The following is a 21440-nucleotide window of genomic DNA, read 5'->3' as shown; positions in this document are numbered from 1 at the left end:
GTTCAGTGTCCACTGGTGATCTTCACCTAGAAGTCTGTTGGGATCGTGTCCTTAACAACAAGGCCAGAGCGAACACTTTGGTGTCCCCCAAACCCACCCATACCAGTCCTCCCTCAGCTTTTATCAGCCTGGTCCATGGCACTGCTATCCACCCAACTGCCCAGGGCAAGGTGCTAGGAGCCATCTGGATTCTTCTCTGACCTCACACCTGCATCTGGCTCGTCAACCAACAAGCGGCATCAGACCTTCCTCCCCATTGTCTCCATCTCTCTTATAGCCTCCAGGCTACAACCCCAAGGCTGAAAACATCCCCTAATTGGCCTGCCTCCCTGGAGTGCTCTAGCTATACGGCCGGCTGACGATGCTCCTCAGAGCAGCCTTCCAATGCCTCCTGTAAATGGAAATGGCACGCCTCCCCATGGCGCCATCTTGGTCAACCTGACCTGCCCCTCCGCCTTCGACTCATGAAGCTCTGGCCACCCTGACCCTTTTGTTCCTCAGTCCACCAAGCTTGTCTCAGCACTCAGTAATTTTCTCTGCTTAAAATCCTATCCTGTCATCTTCAAAGACCTGCCAGCTTCTTGGCATGCATTCCGAAGAGTTACTTTGTCAGCAAGACGGTCCATTGCTGCACACTCTGTGCCCATCCATCCCTCACTCCTCCTTTGGTCTTTGTGACCTCACTGGTTTTGTTTTCTTGTATCTCTTATCACATAGTCCAGGGAGCAGAAGCCTTTTCTGTCATATTCATCAGTGTCTCCCCAGCGCCCGTAAGAGCCTGCGTAGTAGGTGCTCAGAGAGTATCGGCTGATGACTGACTGGTAGTTTGCGGTTGCTAATTTCATAGCCACACTAATGCACATTTCAAAGAATAACTGGGTTCTAACAATTCACAAAAACAATGGAACTTTCTTGATTTGACACTTATTTTTCTGCCTTCCAGTTGGCCAATTTCTTTAAAAAGATGTGCTTTTCAGAAAATAACAAGTGTTAGCAAGGCTGTGGAGAAATTGGAACCCTCGTGCACTGTTGATGGGAATGGAAATTGTACAGCTGCCGTGCAAAACAGGATGGCGGCTCCTTAAACAATTAAAAATAGAGCGACCGTATGATCCAGTAATTCTGCTTCTGGGTATATTTCTAAAAGAATGGAAAGCAGGGTCTTGAAGAGATATTTGCATACTGGTGTTCCGAGCCGCACCTTCACACTGGCCAAAATGTGGATGCAGCCCAAGCGTCTGTCAGCGGCTAACTGGAGAAAAAAATGTGGTCTGTATTTACAATGAAATACTATCCAGCCTTAAAAAGAAGGTCCTTCTGACACCTGCTACCATGTGGATGAACCTTGAGGACACTATGCTCCGTGCCATAAGCCAGTCCCAAAAGACAGATACTGTGTGATTCCACTCAGGTCCCTAGAGATTCAGGGACCTAGAGCCTCAGAGACAGGAGAATGGTGGGAGCCACAGGCTGGGAACGGAGGGTTAGTGTTTAATGGGGACAGAGTCTCAGCTTGGGGAGGATGAAAAGAATTCTGGAGATGGATGGAGACGATGGTTGCACAACAGTGTGAATGTTTTTCGTGCCACCAAGCTGTACATTTTAAAATGGTTTAGAGGGTTCAATTTTATGTGATGTGTATTTACACTATTTTCTAAAGAGCTGCTGTGATCAGTGCATCTCAGCCCTCCATGGAGTGCCTTTCCCCCCTAGCCCAGCAGCCCCCACTCTCTCGTGTTCTTTCTTTCCAGATCTGCTCTCGGAAAGGGCTCTGATAAAGTTGGTCTCACTGAGGCATGAATGCATCATGAGGCTTAGTGACTCTCTCTGCCTGGGACTATTTTTATTTAAACAGGAGCAGAAATGTAAAGTCATGGTGGTGTTTCAGACAGCAGATGCAGGCTGAGAATAGGGCTGGGGGAGCTGGCTGTAGGGCCCGTTGAACCTGGGACCGTTTTCTCTCTTCTTCTCACCATGTGCACTTCTGTCTGCTCCCAAGTGGGGTTTCTGTGCCTGGAGTGGTGATCGCAGATTTGTGAGGGCACAGAGATGGAGCAGAAGCAGGGGCGATGGTCCCACCCGGGGGCGTCCAGCCTGGCCGGTGCTGGTCAGCAATGGGGTCGAGTCAGAGCTCTTGGGCATGATCGTGCAGGCGAGGTCTCCTCTCCCGGACCTGCTGCATGGCTGTGCCGATGGGCAGCACTGCTCCCGTAGGATCCTCACAAAACCCAACGTGTTTTCACTTAAGGTTTGAAACTTCTCCCTATGCTGCCTCTCCGCTTTGGCCTTTTAAACAAGGCTGTGAGGCACAGACATGAGCTTGTATTCCTTTCAGCTTTGCAGAGGGTGAGGGCGCCCAGTGACTCACCAGCACAGACGGGAATAGCAGAGTTTTGAGAGAGAAGGCAGGGAGACTGGCAGAGCCGTGCAGCTCTGCCCTGCCCCTCTGAGCGCTTTACAGGCTCAGTGTTTCTTCCCTGTGCCTGGCCTGGCTACTGAGAGAGAGATGGGTACAGGGATGGGATGGGATGGGGGTGGGATCAGGTGGGGATGGGGATGGAGATGGAGATTGGGATAGGGATGGAGATGGGGATGGAGATGGGCATGGGGATGGAGATGGAGACAGGTACAGGGATGGGATGGGTTGGGGGTGGGATCAGGTGGGGATGGAGATCGAGATGGAGATGGGGATGGGGATGGAGATGGGGATGGAGATGGGGATGGAGATAGGGATGGGGATGGGGATGGGGATGGGGATGGAGATGGAGATGGGGATGGAGATGGGGATGGAGATGGGGATGGGGATGGAGATGGGGATGGGGATGGAGACGGGGATGGGGATGGAGACAGGTACAGGGATGGGATGGGATGGGATGGGGGTGGGGTCAGGTGGGGATGGAGATGGAGATGGAGATGGGGATGGAGATGGGGATGGAGATGGGGATGGAGATGGAGACAGGTACAGGGATGGGATGGGATGGGGGTGGGGTCAGGTAGGGCTGGAGATGGAGATTGAGATGGAGATTGGGATAGGGATAGAGATGGAGATGGGGATGGAGATGGGCATGGGGATGGAGATGGAGATGGGGATGGAGATGGAGACGGGTACAGGGAAGGGATGGGATGGGGTGGGGGTGGGAATGGGGATGTGATCAGGTTGGGGACAGGGATGGAGATAGGGATGGAGAAGGACAAGGGAGAGGGAAGGCATGGGGAACAGCAGTTCCCAGAAGACTGTCGTAGGGGCTGGTGTGTGTGTCCCAGGGTAACTAGGGGAGGTGAAGGGGCCGGGTTAGTTAGTGTTGTTGAAATAAGTATTGAAGCACAGCACCAGATTCATGGGGTGGGGGAGCCGTCCCTGCAGAAACACAAGGAACCCTCCTGGTTCTTGGGATGAGGTCTGGAAATTCCCAGTGCCCCCATCTGAGTCTGGCTTGGGGTTGCAATCTGCTTCTTAGGAGCCCTGATTAATAAAGAAGTATTAATGACCCGGCTTTAATTATGGAAGCAGAGAGATGCGTAGTTCATGTCCTCCCTGAAGCTTGCCCAGAAATGACTGCTGCTTAGGTGCAAAGTCTGATGTGGGTTTCTCTGGAATATTGGGTCGAGCTCCGTGGGGCAGACTCCCCTGTGCAAGGAAATGGTTGAGCTGGGGACCCAGGACACCGTGCGGAGAAGGTGTTCAATGGGTCCAGTCCTGAGTCCCTGGTGTGAACGGGGATCATCCGCCTCACCAGCTGTTCTCCCTCTTCCTCTAATAGGAGGAGATGATGGGCGTTCAGAAGGGCGATCCCTGTACAGGCATCTGGGGTCTGTGGGGCTAGGACCCTGGCTGCAGGGAGAGGCCCCTGGCCCAGGGCTCATGCCTCCGTACCATCTGTCTTTCCTCAAAACAAAATCTATGAGCGAACTCAGCTTCCCATCGGACGGGAGCAAAGGAGGAATCGTCGGGGCCCCTGACTTTGAACATCTAGGAACTTTTCCAATTTCCTATCTTTGTTTTTTGTGGGGTCACAGTTTATATGTCTTAGAGAAAACCTCTTTATGTCCTTTTTGCTCTTCTGAGACTCCTTTCTCCATCCCTGGCTCGGTTCCCAGGAGGATGTTCTGGTCCCAGTGCCGGTGTGGCAGGGGGCGGGGTCTGCCCCCCGGGAGCGCTTTCTCTGGTGGACGTGACTGGCTTCGAGCTCTCGCGGTGGGCAGCGGGGCCGGGGAATCCGTAAGCCCGTGGGCTCCTCCACGGAGGCTCCTGGCACCGGCAGGGCTGGGAAGGCCACTGGGCAGCGAGCGAGGCTGAGGCACCAGCTGGGCGAGCGGCCCCTCAGTGCTTTTTATTTGGAGGCATGTATTTCCAGGCGGGATCCGCTGCTTCCAAACCAGAAAGAACGCCTTCTCTGCTGGGTTGGTCAGCTGGGATTCTGTCCAGCTGCGTGCAGCAGGGACCCGAGGGCGGTGCCCTGAACACCCGGGAGCATTATTGTTCTCATGCAGCAGGATGTCCAGAGCCCGGGATGAGGACACAGCTCCTGCCCCCACCCCCCAGTGCCATCCTGCTGGGGCCATGACTGTTGTGGGCTTTTTTTTTTTTAATGATTTTATTTATTTATTTGACAGAGACACAGTGAGAGAGGGAACACAAGCAGGGGGAGTGGGAGAGGGAGAAGCAGGCCTGCCGCTGAGCAGGGAGCCCGATGTGGGGCTCAATCCCAGGACCCTGGGACCATGACTGAGCCGAAGGCAGACACTTAACGACTGAGCCACCCAGGCACCCCTGTTGTGGGCTTTTTTAAGACTTTATTTCATTTATTAGAGAGAAAGAGAGCATGAGCAGGGGGAGGAGCAGAGGGAGAATCAGGCTCCCCACTGAGCAGGGAGCCCGACACAGGACTCAAACCCAGGACCCCAGAGATCCTGACCAGAGCCGAAGTCAGACGCTTCACCGACTGAGCTGTCCAGGAGCCCCAGGCCATGACTGTTACGATCTCCACGACAGGGTGGCTGTTCCATCCCTGCGCATCCTCACTGTTACCTCAAGAAGAGGAGACAAAGTTTTTCTCAGGAAGTGCTGTGTTCACGAGATTGTGTTGTCCCCCAGAGATTTCGGCTCAGCATCACATGGAGTCTCCACCTGGGTCACCAGGCTGCCTGGCATCAGAAGTCCCCAAACCAAGGTGTGGGCAGGCTGCACCCCTTTAGGAGAGAAGCCATCTGCTCACCTTTTCCAGCTCCTGGAAACACCCACAGGCCTTGGCTCGTGGGCCCTTCCTCCACCCAAAGCCAGCAGAACCACATCTTCAAAAATCTGCCTTTTCTGACCCTGACGCTCCCATATCTCCCTCCTGTGAGGATCCCGCTGGCCCTACCGGGACCGTCAGGACGAGGGCCTTGACTGAGTCAGCTCTGCAGAGTCCTTTTGCCGTGTAAGGGAGCGCAGTCCCCGGTTCTGGGGATGTGGGCGTGGACGCCTCCATGGGGTCATTATTCAGCCCGCCTCAATCAATCCCCAATCACCCCCTGGCCCACCTCCCCTCCCTACCAACAGATCTTCTTTCCGTCCTTGGAAAGACCAGAAGAATGACCTTACTCATTCTGCTAAACATGTGGGGGACACTATGGGGAATTGTAGGTCAGAGAAATACCGAAGTCCCCGTGTGAGATGAGGTCTATTAATGCCAACAACTCCTAGAGCATCCTCGTTGTCCAGACGTCCCTGCATTTCCTCCCTCATCCTTGTCCACTTCCCTTTAAAAGACTGACTTCAAGACCAATGCAACTCGGGTCTCCCCCAATAGTATCCCATTCTCTTATGTTACTGCAGTGACCTGCAGTATTTCCAGGTACCAGAGCACAGCATTTTGGCTCCATGTGGGGTGTGTAGGGTTTCCGGGCAGGCCTGATGCTCCCACGTCTTTGCTGACCATCATGTGTAGCGTTCCCATGGCAGAGCGGGTCCGGCGCCTTCCGGAGGCTCCAGATGCATGTGTGCGGGTTGGGCAGGGGCAGCAGGGCCGGGGGAGAGGGCGCGAGGGAGAGGCTCTCTGAGTGTACCTGTGGCTGTGGGGGGAGGACACTGTGTCGGGGTCACCAAGACCGCCCAGGCACCATGATTCACTGGGAAGGCTTGCAGGGCTCAGCGCACAAGCACGCTCATGGTTACGATCCATCACCAGCGAGATACAAAGTACTGTCAGTGGCGGGAAAGGAAGATCCAGGGGTGGCCGGCCTCCAGCCTCCAGAGCCTCCCGTAGGAGTCAGCCGGGACGAGCTCAGTTCCGGCAGCACCAGGCATCACTGCACACGTGAAGGGTTGTCCCAGGGAGCCCAGCAGAGCCCCGGTGCCTGGAGTGTCGAGGGGGCTGTTGTACTCCCCCGGCACATCCCAAATCCCCGCCTCGCCGAAGGAGAGCAGGTGCTCAGCAGAAACCGCATGCTGTGCACAAAGAGTCTGGACACTTCCCATCAGTTAGGGAATCGGGAATAGGGACTGGACTGCGATCCAAACTCCCAGTCGCCCGCCACCGGCCAGCCCTGCCAGCCCTGCCAGCAGGCCGTTCCAGGGACAGCAGCTTCGGGCCTGCCGAGAGAGCGCTTCCGTGCACAAACCACCCCGCAGGGTGCTGGCAGGAACACCGACCTGCCTCTCCTCAGCCCCTGCTTTCCCGCTGGTGCCTCCCACTGGCCAAACCTCATCAGGAACCACATGGTCTGGGAGACTGACCTCCTGAGGCCTGAAGCCCGATGAGTGTGGGTGGACAGTAGACCAGGAGGGACCAGCAAAATCCATCTGGCCAGGAACACAGCCGCCTTGCATGTGCCTGTCCTCCCCTGGTGCCTTTTCATTCCTGGAGCACTGACGGCACCAGGCTCCCTTCCAGGCTCCAGTGACAGAGAACTGGGTCACAAGGACAAGTCCTGTCCAACTGGGACTTTGACTCTAATGAGGAGCAACCGCAGGGAAACGTAAACAGCTACACAGATAGTGTGAAATGCCTGTGGGAAATAAAGCACGGCCAAGCAGCAAGGGCGCTGGGGGCAGACGAGTGGGGAGGGTTTTGTCACCTGGAACGCGGTGGGAGGGCCTGTTTGAGAAGGTGGCATAAATGATGAGAAGGAGCCAGACCCGCCAGGATCGGGGGAAGGGGGGGATAGGTACTTGCCGTGGGGCAGACAGCACGTGCAAAGGCCCTGGGGTAGGAATGAGTATGGCTTGTTTCCGGGATAAAGGGAAGACCAGGGCAGCCCGAGTGAGTGGTGGTACGGGGCAGCAGGTCAGATGGGACAGCTGGAGGGCCAGAGGCTGCAGAAGCATGCAGGAGTCTGGACCCAGGTCTAATTTCCGTGGCAGCCACGGGAGGTTTCAATCAGAGGGAGGCAAACCCTGATATTCATCGGGGTGCATGCTGGCTGTGTGGGAGGCTGGCCATGGAGCCCTGGACATTGCTCTTGACGAGTTAGAACATGGGATATGGTGGCTTCCGGCGAACCTGTGCCCTAGTGTTGGGGTTCAAGTCTGAGTTCAAGTGTGAGTTCAAATAGATCATGACTTTTTCACCTGCAGCATTTGAATTTTTTTTCCCAAGCTCGCTGCCTGATGCTTCATGCTGGAGCAGAACGGCGTTTAAATACTCCTGTGATTCAGACCTCTCCCTGACCCCTTAATAACAGCCTCCCCGCAACCCCGTGCCATTCAGGAGCGCCACGTGGGGGCCGTCCTTTCTTCAGGCGCCACAAAAACTGTCAGGTTGAACTTGTAGTCTGTGCACAGAGTGCTTGGAACAGAAAGGGCCTCTTTTGGAGCTGACAAATATGACTTGTGGCAGTCTGTTATTGAAGCCATAATTCACGTTGTAAGATCCGGGAGGAGGGAAAGGAATGAAAAGCCTGTGGTTGGGCTCAGATATGCCGCACAGCAAAAATGAATGGGGAATGAACCGAGGTATCTTCCCTCATCAGTCGCATGTCCTCACTGCTTTCAAAGAAGCCATAGGAGAGAGATGGAGAGTTGATGGTGCCTCCCACCTAAGGTCAGAACCTGGTCCTGGGAGCTGTGGTCTGAGAGTGCACGCGGTTCCTGAGGTTATTAGGACATCCATCATCCTAAAGCACATGGAGGCTTGTCGCCATTTTTATGCACTTTTAAGACAAAAGTGAAATTTTTAGACAAAAGAATTAGTATCCTGGACAATTTGGATAATAATTGTATGTGTTAGGGTTCTCCGTTCAAAGGGACAGGAAATGATTCAGACTGGTGTAAGCAAACAAAGGGAATTTATTGGCCTGTGTGACTGGAAAGGAAATATTAGCTTCAGGCACAGCTTGATCTAGGTGCTCAAATTAGGTCCTCAGGATCCTGTTTCTCCCTCTGTTTCTCCTGGTTTTATGTCCATCTTGTTGGCTCTGTTCTCAGTTGGATTCTCCCCTCACGATGGCTCCAGCTCCAGCCTTGTGTCCTCAACTTTCCAAGTCCAGTGGAAAAAAGAGGGAGAGGCTTCCCACGCTTCTCTACCAGTCCAACGTCTCATTCTCCATGGGTGCAACTGGGTCTTGGGTCCCTCCCCAGCAATCACTATATCCAGGGGATGGGATTGCACTGATTGGCCGGGCCCGGGTCACAGTCCCATTCCCGAGCCAGTCCCTGCCGCTGTGATGGGGGAGGCGGGAGGAGGAGGGGATGCTGGGTGCTGATTGTCCACACGCATTCACCCCGGCAGGACTGGATCCACTGTGGAGTCCACAATCCAGGATGAGGGAGGGAGGGGAGATTCCCCACAACCCCGAGGAGGAAGTGGTAGATGCCAGCCACTGTGCGTGCAGTCAACAGCCCCTTCTCTCCGCCCTTGCTCCCTGTAGGTGAGAGCGGAGCATGCTTGGCTCTACCACGCGCTCGCCATAGTGACCAGAGAACGCGATTCGGCTGTGAAGGAGAAGCATCAGCTCCAAGCCAAGCTGGAGAACCTAGAACAGGTCCTAAAGGTAGGACCGGGACGCCTCTGCATCCCTTAGGGCCAGTGCACGGGACGAGGGGCCGCGGGACCGCAAAGCGGACAGGGGTTGAGACTCTGTTTGACGCCATCGCCCACATTCAGGGCCCTCGGGGCTGTTTTCACCCTTTGGATGATATCAAAAGTGATAAATAACAAAATCCAAATGCTTCTGGAAGCGGTCCCGTGAAACCAGTTATACATTCCCATTTCTTAGGATGCTAAACTCAGCTGAGCAAGAGATGGTGGGCGGGGCTCAGAGTGGGAACCCAGCGTCCTCATGTTGAGGCCCTGGGGCGTCTACATGGGCTTCTCAAACCTCATGAATTTAAGCTGTTCCTCACCTTTGTTATAAAGAGAAACCTTTGTTATAAAGAGAATAGCTAAGTCAGAAGGCTGCTTCATCAGGGTGCAGGGAGCTGGGGGCCCTTCATGCATTCCTGAGGAGCTGGGATCCCTGTCAATATTTAATGGGGGGGGTTGATTTGCTGCTGATGACACGGAGTTAAGCTGAATGAATTCTCGTTAAGGAAACTTTTTTTAAACATGGGAGACTAAGTTAATCATCACCTCTGGTCCTGGGGTGCGGTACCGACAGGGTCCGAGCACAGCAGTCCCTGCCCTCCCTCATCTGAAGGGACCGTCCTCCCATGGGGGGAAACCGCTGGCTCTCGGAAGGAAGCAGATTCGTGGCTGGCAGGGTCTGGGGTGAGGTGGGAATAGGGAGCGACGGCTTTTCTTCGGGGTGATGGAACATTCTGGAATTTGTGTGATGATTACACACCCTTGTGAATTTACCAAAACCCCTGCTCTGTACATGCCCGCCTCGACCTCCCCGAAGGCAGGGCCCAGGCTGGCTCTGACCAGTCTGCTGTCCACCGTTTGCTCTAGATTTAGGACAGCACCCGATGGAAAGGAGGTCCTACTACGTAATCATGCATTTCCGCAGCGCACAGACAGGGCCTGAGCTCTCTGAAGGCACAGAGCACGTCCGTCCCACCCTGCCTTCCGTGCTCGGGACGACTTGGGGTGGTGGGTGAATCGGTGGCGGCTGGGCTGGCAATCCGTGGCTGTGTCCCCGGGGCTCTGCCCACGCCAGCTGGATTCACGTCGTTGGGAAGGCTAGTGCCAAGCACCGTGGCCGCCCAGGGGGCGTCGGGCGGCCTGGAGACCTTTGTGATTGGCACGACCAGGGAGGGGGCTTATTGGGGTCTGGAGGGCAGGGACCCCCTGCAGGGCAGCCTCCAAGACCAGGACCCAAAGTGGTGCCGAGCCTGGACACCGCGTGGACTGGCTTCCCATTGCTGAAGAAGCAGGAATGTGTCCCCCCGCCGTGTAGGGGGCCAGGCGTCCGAGAGCAGGGCGTGGGCAGGGTGTTCCTGTCTGAAGGCTGCGCACACACTCTGTTCCGAGTCTTTTCCACCTTCTACTGGCGGTGCACGGCGCCTGCCTCCACCTTCGCTCGTGTCTGCCTCCTGCGTACAAGGACGCTGTACTGGACGCTGCTGGGCCCACCGGGCAGTCTCCCCTCAACGCCCTCACTTAACCGCACCTGCAGGGTGAGGGGACATGATGACGGGCCGCAGGGATTGGGAGGTGGGCGTCTTTGGGAGGCGGAATTCAGCCTGCCCCACCTGAGACGATTTGAAGGAGGTGAGTAACAGCACCGATCTATCTGAGAGCAGAGGAGTCCTCATGCATAGGTTCAGGGGTGTGAATTCCCACCGGTGCAAACCTCTGTGTGTCCCCCTGACCTGCGTGCTTGGGGCCGGTCTCTCCTCCTACCTGGAGTGGGTGGGGGCCATGTACCTTGACCAGCAGCGTGGAGCCCACCGCCCTGCCCGTCGGGCCCCGGGGTTGAACCTCAGCACTCGGGCCTTGCACGCAGGTAGACGTCCCGGGTTCGAGCTCAGGTTCTGTCCCTCGCACCTGCCAATAGCACCCTCTCTGGCTGCCCTCCTATCTAGGGGCGAACACCCCAGGGGTGTCATCTGTCCTCAGAGGACAGAGCTTAGGGACTTTGGGGCAGGGAAGTCCAGGGTGGAGAAGCTAAGCTGTGGTCTGGGGGTGGTGTGTGGGGTCCAGATGGGCACATCCCGTGAGGCCACGGCACAGGGGCCCATCTTCTAAGAGTGGCGCTGGGTGGGCAGCTGGGTGGGCAGCCGTCTCCATCAGCACAAGTCAGTGCCCATGAGGGCCCCACAGGGACACGGGGCAGCCAGGAGTGCCCAGGCTTCTGGCACTTGCCTCTCTTGGTCTCCAGGCCCCGCCCTGCCATCCTAACCTGCCTGTTGCATTGACCATGGCAGTCAGAACAGCACTGTTCAAACTGAGATCGGGTCCCAACGCCGCCCCCAAACCTCCATGGACCAGTCACTCGCCACCCAAAGCCTCACCCCTGCACGGGCCTCTCTGGGCTCCCGCCCTCCGCCCCCTGCCCCCACACTCCCACGGCTCCAGTGCCGGGTCCGAGCACAGCCTGCCGCTTGGTACCTGCCGCACAAAACGCCTCTCTGTTCAGCTTTACTGAGCGAATGAGCCACAGCGGCTCAGGGACGTCCCGCTAATCATCAAGAAGGCGGCTCCTTTCAGTTACCAGATGATGCGTGAGGCGGACGCATTTGGGTTCAAGTGTGACGCTCAGATGGCAATCACAGCGTCTCGTCACTCGGCGGTCTGGCGGTCCCGGCTGACTAAATTTTGTCGCCTTGTAGCTGACACCATCTTCCAAGCCCCCGAGTGAAGGGGGCGGGGGGGACATGACGCTCCGCGAATGCGGCATGCCCGTTTTATGCTAATGAGGTGTGACCACAGCCCCACGCTGTACCGGCCTGCATTCCGTGTCTGTCCCAACTGATAATCAGTCTAGTGGTCATGGTCATATGTTGACTTTTTTGTTTCCAAATATCACTGGGAATTCAGTCTAGCTCAAGACGCCGTGCGGCTCTTCTCTGATGGTCTGTAATGCATTCTGTAAATCATGAGTCCACCAGCACACGGTTCCTCTGGAGGCCTTTCCGCCGTATCAGGGGCTGCCAGGTAACTCGGCGCTTGAGCAGCCTGAAGAGTGTGACCCAAATGCTGATTGGAAGAGGACGCGGGTTTCCCAGCGCCTCGGACACCTCGCAGGCTGTTGCCATCACCCTGGTGAGAGACCCAGTGGAACCCAGAGGAAGACCTAAGTCTTCTCCTCCAGCGTCTCGGACTCAAGGATTCTGCAAGAAGGCTGAGTGCTTTCCACACGGACCTCCTGTTGCCCGGGGCTCAGGGCGTCCTAGGTCCTGAGCGTCAGACCAGCTCCCGTGGAGAGAAGAGTCCCAAGCACAGCTGCCTCCTCCCTTTCCTCTGTCTTCTTGCTCAGGGCCCGGGAGGCAGTGCTGTCTGTCAGACGGAACAGACGTCCGTCTGTAGTTGAGGACGGGACGAGAGCCCTGGCAGGGGAGAGTGGCCGGCCCCAAAGAGCTCAGCCTGGACATGGCTGATGGAGGCCGCGAAGCAGACAGGGCCCAGCAGGGGCAGCTCCTGGGGACGGGACCGTGGCCGCGGAGGGAAGCTGCTGGATGGCCGGGATGGGGTGAGCAGTGTCCCCCACGTTTGCGTCCGCTCAGAGCCTATGAGTGTGACCGTGCTTGGAAAGAGGGCCCTGCAGATGGGATGGAGTGAGGCCCGCACCTGATCGCGGGCCTCTCCAGCAAGACTGTGGAGTGGGGCTGGCAGGCCTGGTTGGGACCTTCCTGTTACTTGAGAGTCCTGAGCGCTCTTGGTCGGATGCACGCGAGGCCAGCAGCAGGTTACAAGGGATCCTGTGTCAGTCTCTCTTCCAGCAACAGGACCAGAACGCACAGCACCCCGTGTCAGGTCTGGAAGTTTGACCCAGGTGCATAGAGACGTGCTCCAGTAATTAAACAGCGCATTGTATTTTGTGATTCAAAGGAAAAGGGAAAAAAACATTCAGGACCGGGTTCTGTTCTCATAATCAACAGATTAGTCCATTTAAATGTAGATAATCTAAGGCTTATTTTGTGTTAATGAACAACTGCTTATCTGGGATTAATAAGTGACTCTCCCAGTAACAATTATAATCTTCCTTTATCTGCGGCTCCTTCCCTGCGCCCCTCCCTTTCCTGGTACCCGCCCGGAGATTCAGCCCTGTGCGGACCCGTAATTAATGTTCTGTGGCTCGTTTCCTATGTTCTGATACTCAGGCTCTGATAACACCCTCCGGGGGTTTCTGCAACATGAGAATAATGCGGAGGGCTCCGTCTCCAGCAAAACCTTCCATGGGCCTGATCCAGGCATTGATAGCGTGATCTCGATGTTCAGATACCAGCCAGAAACAGGAAATTTGCTGCTCTGAAAGCTTCCCTGGCTGCCTCCAGCACTGCGGGGAGAGACTTTGCAAGAGGCCAAGTGCCCGCTGGCCCCTGGCGGGCGCTGCGGGACACACACACGTCCTGTTCTGCATCCGGCAGAAGGTGGGACCTGGTCCCCTTCCGAGACTCAGACCCTCACCCCTGGTGCCGAGCCAGCCCATCAGACCCCCGAGCTGCTGAGCGGGCTAGGTGTTCAACTTCACAGTCATCAGGAAAATGAAAATTGAAACAGCGGTGGGACGAGGGGCCCCTCCATCAGGTTAAGAAACCTTTGGGTGGGCTGGCGTGGAGTGGGGAGCAGGTGCCCGTGCACGCTGCACCGAGACAGCCTTTCTGGGTCCCAGCCCTGCACATTCCCATGTGGTGCGTGCGCACCCTGCCCTGGGGCCTCATGTCCAGGAGTCCATGCAGACTCTGAAGCCCCCAGGACGTGCCCTGCACATTGCACATGGCCTTCTCCTCCCTGGCAGACACAACCACAGGGTACACTGCGTATCCACCTGCACTCACGGACCAATGAGTCAGGGCCACACCTAGTGGCCAAAATGTGTACCCAAGTGAGGGCTTCCACCTGTCATCCTGGGGGCGCACAGGACCGTGGAGGGGGATTGTGTCCTCTGCTCCAGACCTGCCCCTTTCCCGCACCTCTTACCACCCCCTCCTGCTCACCCCTGCACCACAGACACTCACACCGAGCTGGGTCCTGCCTCACTGAGCTCTCCCTGAAACTTTCCTCAACGGGCTCCTTGTCATCATGGGGGTCTTGGCCAAATGTCACCTCCCTCACCAGCTTGAGTAGAGTCTCTACTACGTCCTTCTCCCCTTGCACACTCCCCTGCCTCGCCATCATCCTTTATCGGTCCCTGAAACTCCCATTCACTTGATAGATAAACCATTTATTTCCTGCATTTCCCGCCCCCAGAATGTAAGCTTCACAAGAACAAAAATAATCTTTCACTTGTTCATTATTCTATTACAAGCATCCAAGCATCTGGCATGGAATAAGTGTTCCATAATGATGTTTGGATACATGAAAGCACGTGTTCAGGAAGTAAACTGCGCTTCAGCCAAAGCCCATAGTCCCTGAAATGAGAAATCGAGTCTCATTTCTTCCCTGTTTCCCCGCCCACTCAGCTGCTGCATCCAGAGGCATGCGATCCTTTCTTTCTCTCTTGTCCTGGCCATCCCATCCATGGCCCCAGTCACACCAGCCTTCCTTCACCCTGGCACCTGCCATGATCCTTACTACCACAGGACCTTTGCACATACAATCCCCTCTGCATAGAATCCCCTGCCCATCACACTTCTAACCAACTCCTACTCTCACAGGTCACCTCCCCAGGGCTCATCTGTTCGTGGGTCAAGACTCTCACCACTGAGCGAATCTCTGTGGTTTTTGGATGTATATAGATGTAATCGTACCCATGACAACCACAACATAAAGAGGGAAAGTGAAGACACTGAGTTGTGCTTGTGCTTCTACATTCCACTTGGAGAGGCAAATTACAATTCTGAGTAGATTATTTAAATTTAAACACGTATATTGAGATTCCTGGGGCAACCACTAAAAATTAGGTAAAAATTTATAGCCCAACACTCAGTAGATACACGAAAAGGAAATGCCCAACACTTAGTAGATACACAAAAAAGACAATCCAAAGAAGGTAGGGAAGGGGAGCTAGAACAATGAAGAGGACAGAAAACATGGAAAACAGATAATCAGATGGCACACTTGGAACTCACCAATAATTGCATTCAACGTAACTCTGGGCAGGTCACCGTGAATCTAGTATTTCATCTGGTCCTTCCAGCAACCTTGGGAAGGCGGGCTTCTTCCTCCGTTTGACAGAGGAGCGTGCTGGGGCTCAGGGCAGGCGCGTCTGACCCACTGCGCAGGCTGAGTGCCCCTGTCCCTGCGTCTCCACCTGCACTGGGGGCCGGCGGGGAGCAAGGGCCAGTCCACGGGACTAAGGACAAATCGGGAGTCAGGGAAGCTCCCAGGTGTTGTCAAAGGGGCTCCCCACTTCCTAATTTTTTGCGGTGTGAGAAACGAAGACACTCTGGCAAAGCCGTTTCCGCTTCCAGAATGCACACGGCTCTGTCTGCGTGCTAATTCCCGTTATGAATGAATCTGGCTTGCAGAGGCGGGACCGGAAGTCACAGGACACGGAAGACAAACCAACAGCTGGAGATGCCCCATCTTCCTCGTGTCTCAAGGCGTGAGCTTGGCCAGTGCCGGGGTTCCTTCCACCAGATGTCGTGCGGAGGGAGATCGTGTGCAGAGAGCCCTCGCCATTGCCACGGTGCAACCAGAGCCCACGAAGGCGGCATCAAACGTGTCACCGGTAACTCCTATGAAGCGAGATTAGTTTCTCCTTAATTTCTTCGCTCACGCAGGGCAGGATCCGAAGCAGAAGACACACCCCCCTTTGATCTAACATCGAGGAGATAATGCGGGGTGCTCCCCGCGTGCCCTCTAATGTCAGCGTTGCAGGCCACTGAAATGCTGGTGCTGACGTCGACAGCCAGCTATAAACGTCGCCGCTTTAAAAAGAAATCCCGCCACAGGGCGCATGTTTCAGACGGGCCTTCCTTGCTGCGGTGCCCAATCCTTAGTACTTCTCGGATGCGAAACGTTCCTGTGGAACGGGGCATGTGCTCCCAGAATCGGGAAGCTATGTGTAAAGGGAAGCGAAGCCGAATATTAGGAATTTGGTGGGGTTTGGGTGAAAGCCAGGGTTTTTCGGGCTCTCTGAGAACCCGTGGGTCCTAGCACTGCCAGGGACAGCGGAATCAGGACGGCTTGAGGAAATCATAGGAATGACGACGTGAATTGGCTCCCAGGAGAAATGAGGCTGCTCTTTATTGCCCCGGCCACACGGCACACACCTCGCCTTGTGGCCGAGCACAGAGTGTGTCTCCCAGCCTGAGAGCTTCAGAGACGTTGCGTGAAACGGTCTCACGCTGATTCTCTTGCGGGAAGCCTGCTGCGTATCAGCACATCCCACACACACGGGCAGGATCCCATGGGAAGCCTCCCGCCCAGCAGGGAGATGACAGAGTGAAGGGATGTATGCACAGGTCAGGGGGCTGGGCTCCCTGGGTTCAAGTCCTTGCTTCATCATTTCCTGGCCGGGCAACCTTGAGCAGGTTACTTAAGCTCTCTAGGCCTCAGTTTCTTTCTCTATAAATGGGAGTAAAAATATTGCCTGCCCCCGAAGTTGTTGCAAAGATTCAGTGGGTCGTGTGTATGAAGTACTTAGCACAATAATCTTTCCAGAACTTGTGCTTAGGTGAGGATGAGGATGCTGATGTGTGGGGCTGGGAAGACCATGCCAGCAATCTGCTTACAGGGACAAGAAGGACATAGGTGTACAGTCTACGATAAGCACCAAGGAGGGCTAGTTGCTGCGGCCCCACACGCGGGATCATGCAGGTTTGTGGTTTCCCACATCACTCCCCTTCCTTCCACCTGATCCCTGAGCTCCTCCCCTGGCTCCTTCCTGGGGTGGAAGGTCCCAGTGTTGAAGGGTTGAAGTGTGGCCTCTGCGTACGTCCTCTGGACTGGCCATCTGCCCGGAGTTCCAGGGACACCCCCTCGGTTGGTTCTGTTGCTGGACTCCTGGGTCTCCAGATCCACACACCATGGGTACCCTGTGGCTAAGGTAATCTCCCGCCAGCAACTTTGAGCTTAGGACTTCTTTGCTTGACCAGTGGTGGAGAGACATGGCAGCTGGTATCTACCAGGCCTGCCCAGGCCCCCTGACAGGATGACTGTCGTGGTAAACCAAGCACCCTGACCCCACCCACCCCACCCCACCCCTGCCTCCCTGACCTCCAGTTTATACTCTTTCTGCTGCTGAGAAGGTGTCACTTACTTCTGGAAAGCTCCTTTGGCGCTCTGGCTGTTTCTTACCCCAAACAGGGAATTGAAACAGCCCCAAAGCTGTCATGATCCACCAGCTGTCTCTTTATTTTGAGAAGCAAGAATAAAAAGTCATGAAATTTTAGTGCATAATGTAAGACATGATGGAATTACATTTTGTGGCAGCCGTAAATGCTGTTGAAAAATATTTTAGTTCGGGCAATTTGGGATAAAGTTCATAGAAACCTATGTCAAATAGTTTGAAGAAAAAAAAAAGAGGAAAGTCATTGGTTGATAAAGTGGGGTATATGAGAGATATGTTAGGCTTCAGGCATGGCTGAATCAAGGTGCTCGGATGATGTCATCAAGAATAGTCTCTCGTTAGAGTGGCTCAGTCGATTAAGTGTCTGACTCTTGATCTCAGCTCAGGTCTTGATCTGCCGTCCACAATTCTGTCTGAGTCTGGACGCCTGAGATTTGGGGGCTGATTTTAAGTCCTGACCTGAGTCTGAAAGCCTGAGAACCAGGAGCACAGGTGTTCGAGGGCAGGAGAGGATGAGAGCAAACTGGCCCTTTGCCACCTTTTTGTCCTTTGGGTCCTCAGTGGAGTAGATGAGGCCCACCCACGTAGGGGAGGGCGACTCCTTTCCTCTCTCACCCATTCAAATGCCATTGTCTTCTGGAAACCCCTCTCAGACGTGCCCAGAAATAACACTTCCCCAGCTCCCTGTGCACCTCTGCCCAGTCGGGTGGACACATAAAGCCGTGGGGGTGACTTCTGTCCTGGAGAGCGTACTGGACGTCCTGGGGGACCTTTTGGGGGCAGGAAGACCACCTGTGTGTGTGGTTATGGCCAGCACACAGAAGCACTTTGCAAACTCTGGATATTGAGCAGGAAGGAATTGGGGGGGGCAGAGAGGGAACTGCGTGGATGGTGGTGTCATTGCTGAGATGGGCAGACTGGGGAGCAAGTGGTTTGGGAGAGAAAGTCCAGAACTCAGTTTTGGACAGGCTAAATTTGAGATTCCTCCTGTCCCTCCAGGTGGGGAGGGTGAGTGGGCAGTTGGCCACCAGCGAAGAGATAAGGATTTCATTTGGGAGCGAGAGTTTATGGATGGCAGCTACAGCCGGGAGGCGGGCTATCCGCCCCGGAAAGGGTATAAGCAACCATCCTGGGGTGGAGAGACCGCGCAGGAGGAAGGGAGCGGCGGGGAAGGAGGGGAGCCGGCGGGGCACAGAGCGTGCCTGTCAAGGGGAGGCCGCGGGCTGGAGAGGTGCCGAGGGATGGGTGGCTGCGGGCTGGACGGCGTGGGTGTCAGGCAGGGGGTGTCAGCCGAGTGGTGGGGGAGGCCAGACAGCAGAGCGGGAAGTGAGGGTGTGGACGTGGCCAGCGGAGACGCCTCCGGAGCCGTGTGGCTGGGAAGGGCAGCAGGTGCAGGGGCAGTGGGGGAGGGGGGAATGTTGAAGGGACAGGCGTGGTCCGAGCTCCCACGAACCGGTCCTCCCTGCTGGGGCATCACGGCCTCGAACATCGTACCGCACGAGGGGCATGTATTTGTACACACATGTGCGTTCCTGACAGCCACTCCACAGTGACGGGCTCATCAGCCCCAGCAATTCCGAAGCCAGTGGTTTTCGTCCGTCTGACCCGTTAAGTCCAGGCATGGAGCCCACGGAGGGTCTGCCGCCCCGCGATGCCCCCCGGCCGTGAAGCCTGCCCCGGCGCGCTCGGACCATCTCCGAGTTCGGTCCGTGCTCCTCATGAATCCTTGTAAGGAAGATGGTTTCCTCCTTCCACTAACAGCTTCCTTCCCGAAGCTAAATAGAGAGTACCCGGGCTGCATTCGCAGTGCGCGCTTCCAAAATAAACAGAAGCTCAGAAATTAGCCGGAACAATAGTGTAATTAGACAGCTGCGTCATTGTTCATGCAACCAGCTCGGCGCCCAGAGCCCGAAGCCGCCCACCTGCCCGCAGCGGACTTTCAGGGTGGAGAAGGCGCGTGGGAGGAGGCCTCGGGCCAGGAGAGGTCGGACAGCAGGCGGACCCTGACTGGGAGGCTTGCGCCCTGGACAGGCTTCCGCGCTGTGTGGCCTCGAGCGAGCAAGTCGTTCGGGGCTCCGGGTCCGGCGCCCACGGCCGGCGGTGACCGCAGCGTCCAGCTGCCGGCGTCGGACGAGGCGGTGCGCGCATTGGCGGGTGCGCAGCGCACAGCGAGTGCCCATCGATGGGAGCGCAGCCTCTTCCTCGCCACCATCTTACCGGTGCCGCGGTCCAAGCCTCTAGTGGTCCTGCGGGAAGGCGCCCCTCCTTCTGCAGGCTCCTCCCCTCCTTCTGCAGGCTCCTCCCCTCTCCATGCTCCTCCGCTCCCCACAGGCTCCTTCCCTCACCAGACTCCTCCCCTCCCCGCAGACTCTTCCCCTCCCCACAGACTCCTCCCCTCCCCGCAGGCTCCTCCTCCCCTGCAGGCTCCTCCCCTCCCTGCAGGCTCCTCCCCTCCCCCGCAGGCTCCTCCTCCCCATCAGGCTCCTCCTCCCCATCAGGCTCCTCCCCTGCAGGTTCCTCCCCTCCCATAGGCTCCTCCCCTGCCCGCAGGCTCCTCCCCGCAGGCTCCGCCCCTCCCTGCAAGCTCCTCCCCCCGCGCACGCGCTGGAGCGGCCTCAGGGCGCCGTGCCACGTGACGTGCACAGGGCTCCTTCGGCTCAGAGCGGAAGGAGACCCAGGACTTCGTAGATGCCAGGTACCCCGCACCTCGTAAGACATTCACAACACCTGCACGGAGCGGGCGCTGATTCGTAATTAGCCATCAACAACAGTTACTCAGCGTGTTGTTAATTAACCATTTACAAACGGCTAATGATGCTACTGAATCATCCGGGGGGAGCAGGTGAAGCACAGAGAGGTTAAGGCCCCGGCCCAAGCTCAGCGCTGGGATTTGAACCCGGGCCGTGCGGCCCCTAATGCTGCCCCGTGCCCCGTACGGCGCCGAAGTGCGGAGGCGCGTCTCCACCGTCCGAGCGGTATCGGTGCGGTCCCGTCAGCGCCTGCCGGGAATGCTTGCGAAGGAGGCCAGGGTGCCTGGAGCGGAGCCGGCGGACAGCGCCGAAGCCTGAGACTCGGAGGCTCCGTGGAGCCTGACCCGAACTGGGACGGCCACTTGCCAGGCTGTGATGAGCCGGACAACCTCCCTGTGCCCGTTTCCCCCGTTACGGTGCCTGCCTCCTAGGTGAATGGGAGGCTTGCAGGACGTAAATCGCCCCAAAGGCTTGGAGCGCTACCCGCTAGGTGGGCGAGGATCCGTAACCTGGGGCTGCTGCTCGCACGGGGCTGGGAACGGACCCGAGCTCGCCTTCGCACGAGGACCTCTGGTTCCGCTCAGTGCTCGGGGCGTTGAGAAAACAAGGCAGCTCGAGGTGGAAGGCTTGCTGGCGTCTGCGTCCCCCAGGGGGAAGGGGCGAGGGGGCGGGGAGAGCCAGGGCGGCCGCACAGGACCCCGGCTCCCGCGCTGACCCCGCCTGTCCCCGCAGCACATGCGAGAGGCCGCAGAACGGCGGCAGCACCTGGAGCTGGAGCATGAGCAGGCCCTGGCTGTCCTCCACGCCAAACAGCAGGAGATCGACCTGCTGCAGAAGGTGAGCGCGGGCGCGCCCGGGGCAGGGGTGCGAGGGACGGGGGTGGGGCTGCGCACCCGCGTCTCCCCTCCTTCCCGGCGTCTGTGCCTCCCGATGCTGCCCAGCTCCCCCGAGGCCCCCGTGTCCCGAGCTGGACTGCCAACACGGGGACCCTCCAGCGCGCGGTGCCGGCGGGCTCGCGGGGAAAGCTCGCTCGGGCGGGCGCGGGGGCGAGTGGCTTCGGCCCTGCGGGCATCAGTTACAACTAAACACACCTGTCTCCGTCTGCAAACCTTCCATTCCAGACAAAGTGCCCTGTAAGAACCACAGGAACCGGTTCGACACGACTTCGGTTTTGTTTTCTTTGTTCTTTGGGGTTTTTTTTGTTTGTTTTTTTTCAGTACTGGTGGGATGGGGGTGGGGAACGGGGTTAAATTGACGCCCATCGGAGGCAGGGGTATAAACTGCGGTGCGTCCATACTGCAGACCAGGACGGCGTCATTAAAAGGAATAATTTTGGTTTATATCTGCTGAACTGGGGAGATTTCCATCATGTGCTGTTAAGTGAGCAGATCAAGTCTCAGGGCAATATTTTCAGCATGAGAGAGAGGG

General features: G+C 56.7%; 1 protein-coding gene across 14 annotated transcripts in view; it reads left to right on the top strand.

Annotated features, from left to right (window-relative positions):
• Nucleotides 1-21440, top strand: part of RIMBP2 (RIMS binding protein 2) — a 205254-nt gene that overhangs the window by 115311 nt on the left and 68503 nt on the right. For 13 of the 14 annotated variants that reach the window (XM_078061140.1, XM_078061143.1, XM_078061139.1 and 10 more), the window contains 2 exons: nt 8851-8973; nt 20745-20849. In XM_078061140.1, coding sequence (XP_077917266.1) covers nt 20748-20849 — 102 coding nt within the window. In that variant the 5' untranslated portion in view covers nt 8851-8973; nt 20745-20747. The remainder of the gene's footprint in view (nt 1-8850; nt 8974-20744; nt 20850-21440) is intronic. The other variant, XM_078061134.1, reaches the window with a different exon arrangement.

Source organism: Halichoerus grypus, chromosome 13 (assembly GCF_964656455.1).
Source record: "Halichoerus grypus chromosome 13, mHalGry1.hap1.1, whole genome shotgun sequence".
In the NCBI taxonomy this organism is placed as follows: Eukaryota; Metazoa; Chordata; class Mammalia; order Carnivora; family Phocidae; genus Halichoerus; species Halichoerus grypus.
Note: the sequence above shows the minus strand (reverse complement) of the source record. Positions and strands in the feature narration are given on the sequence as shown.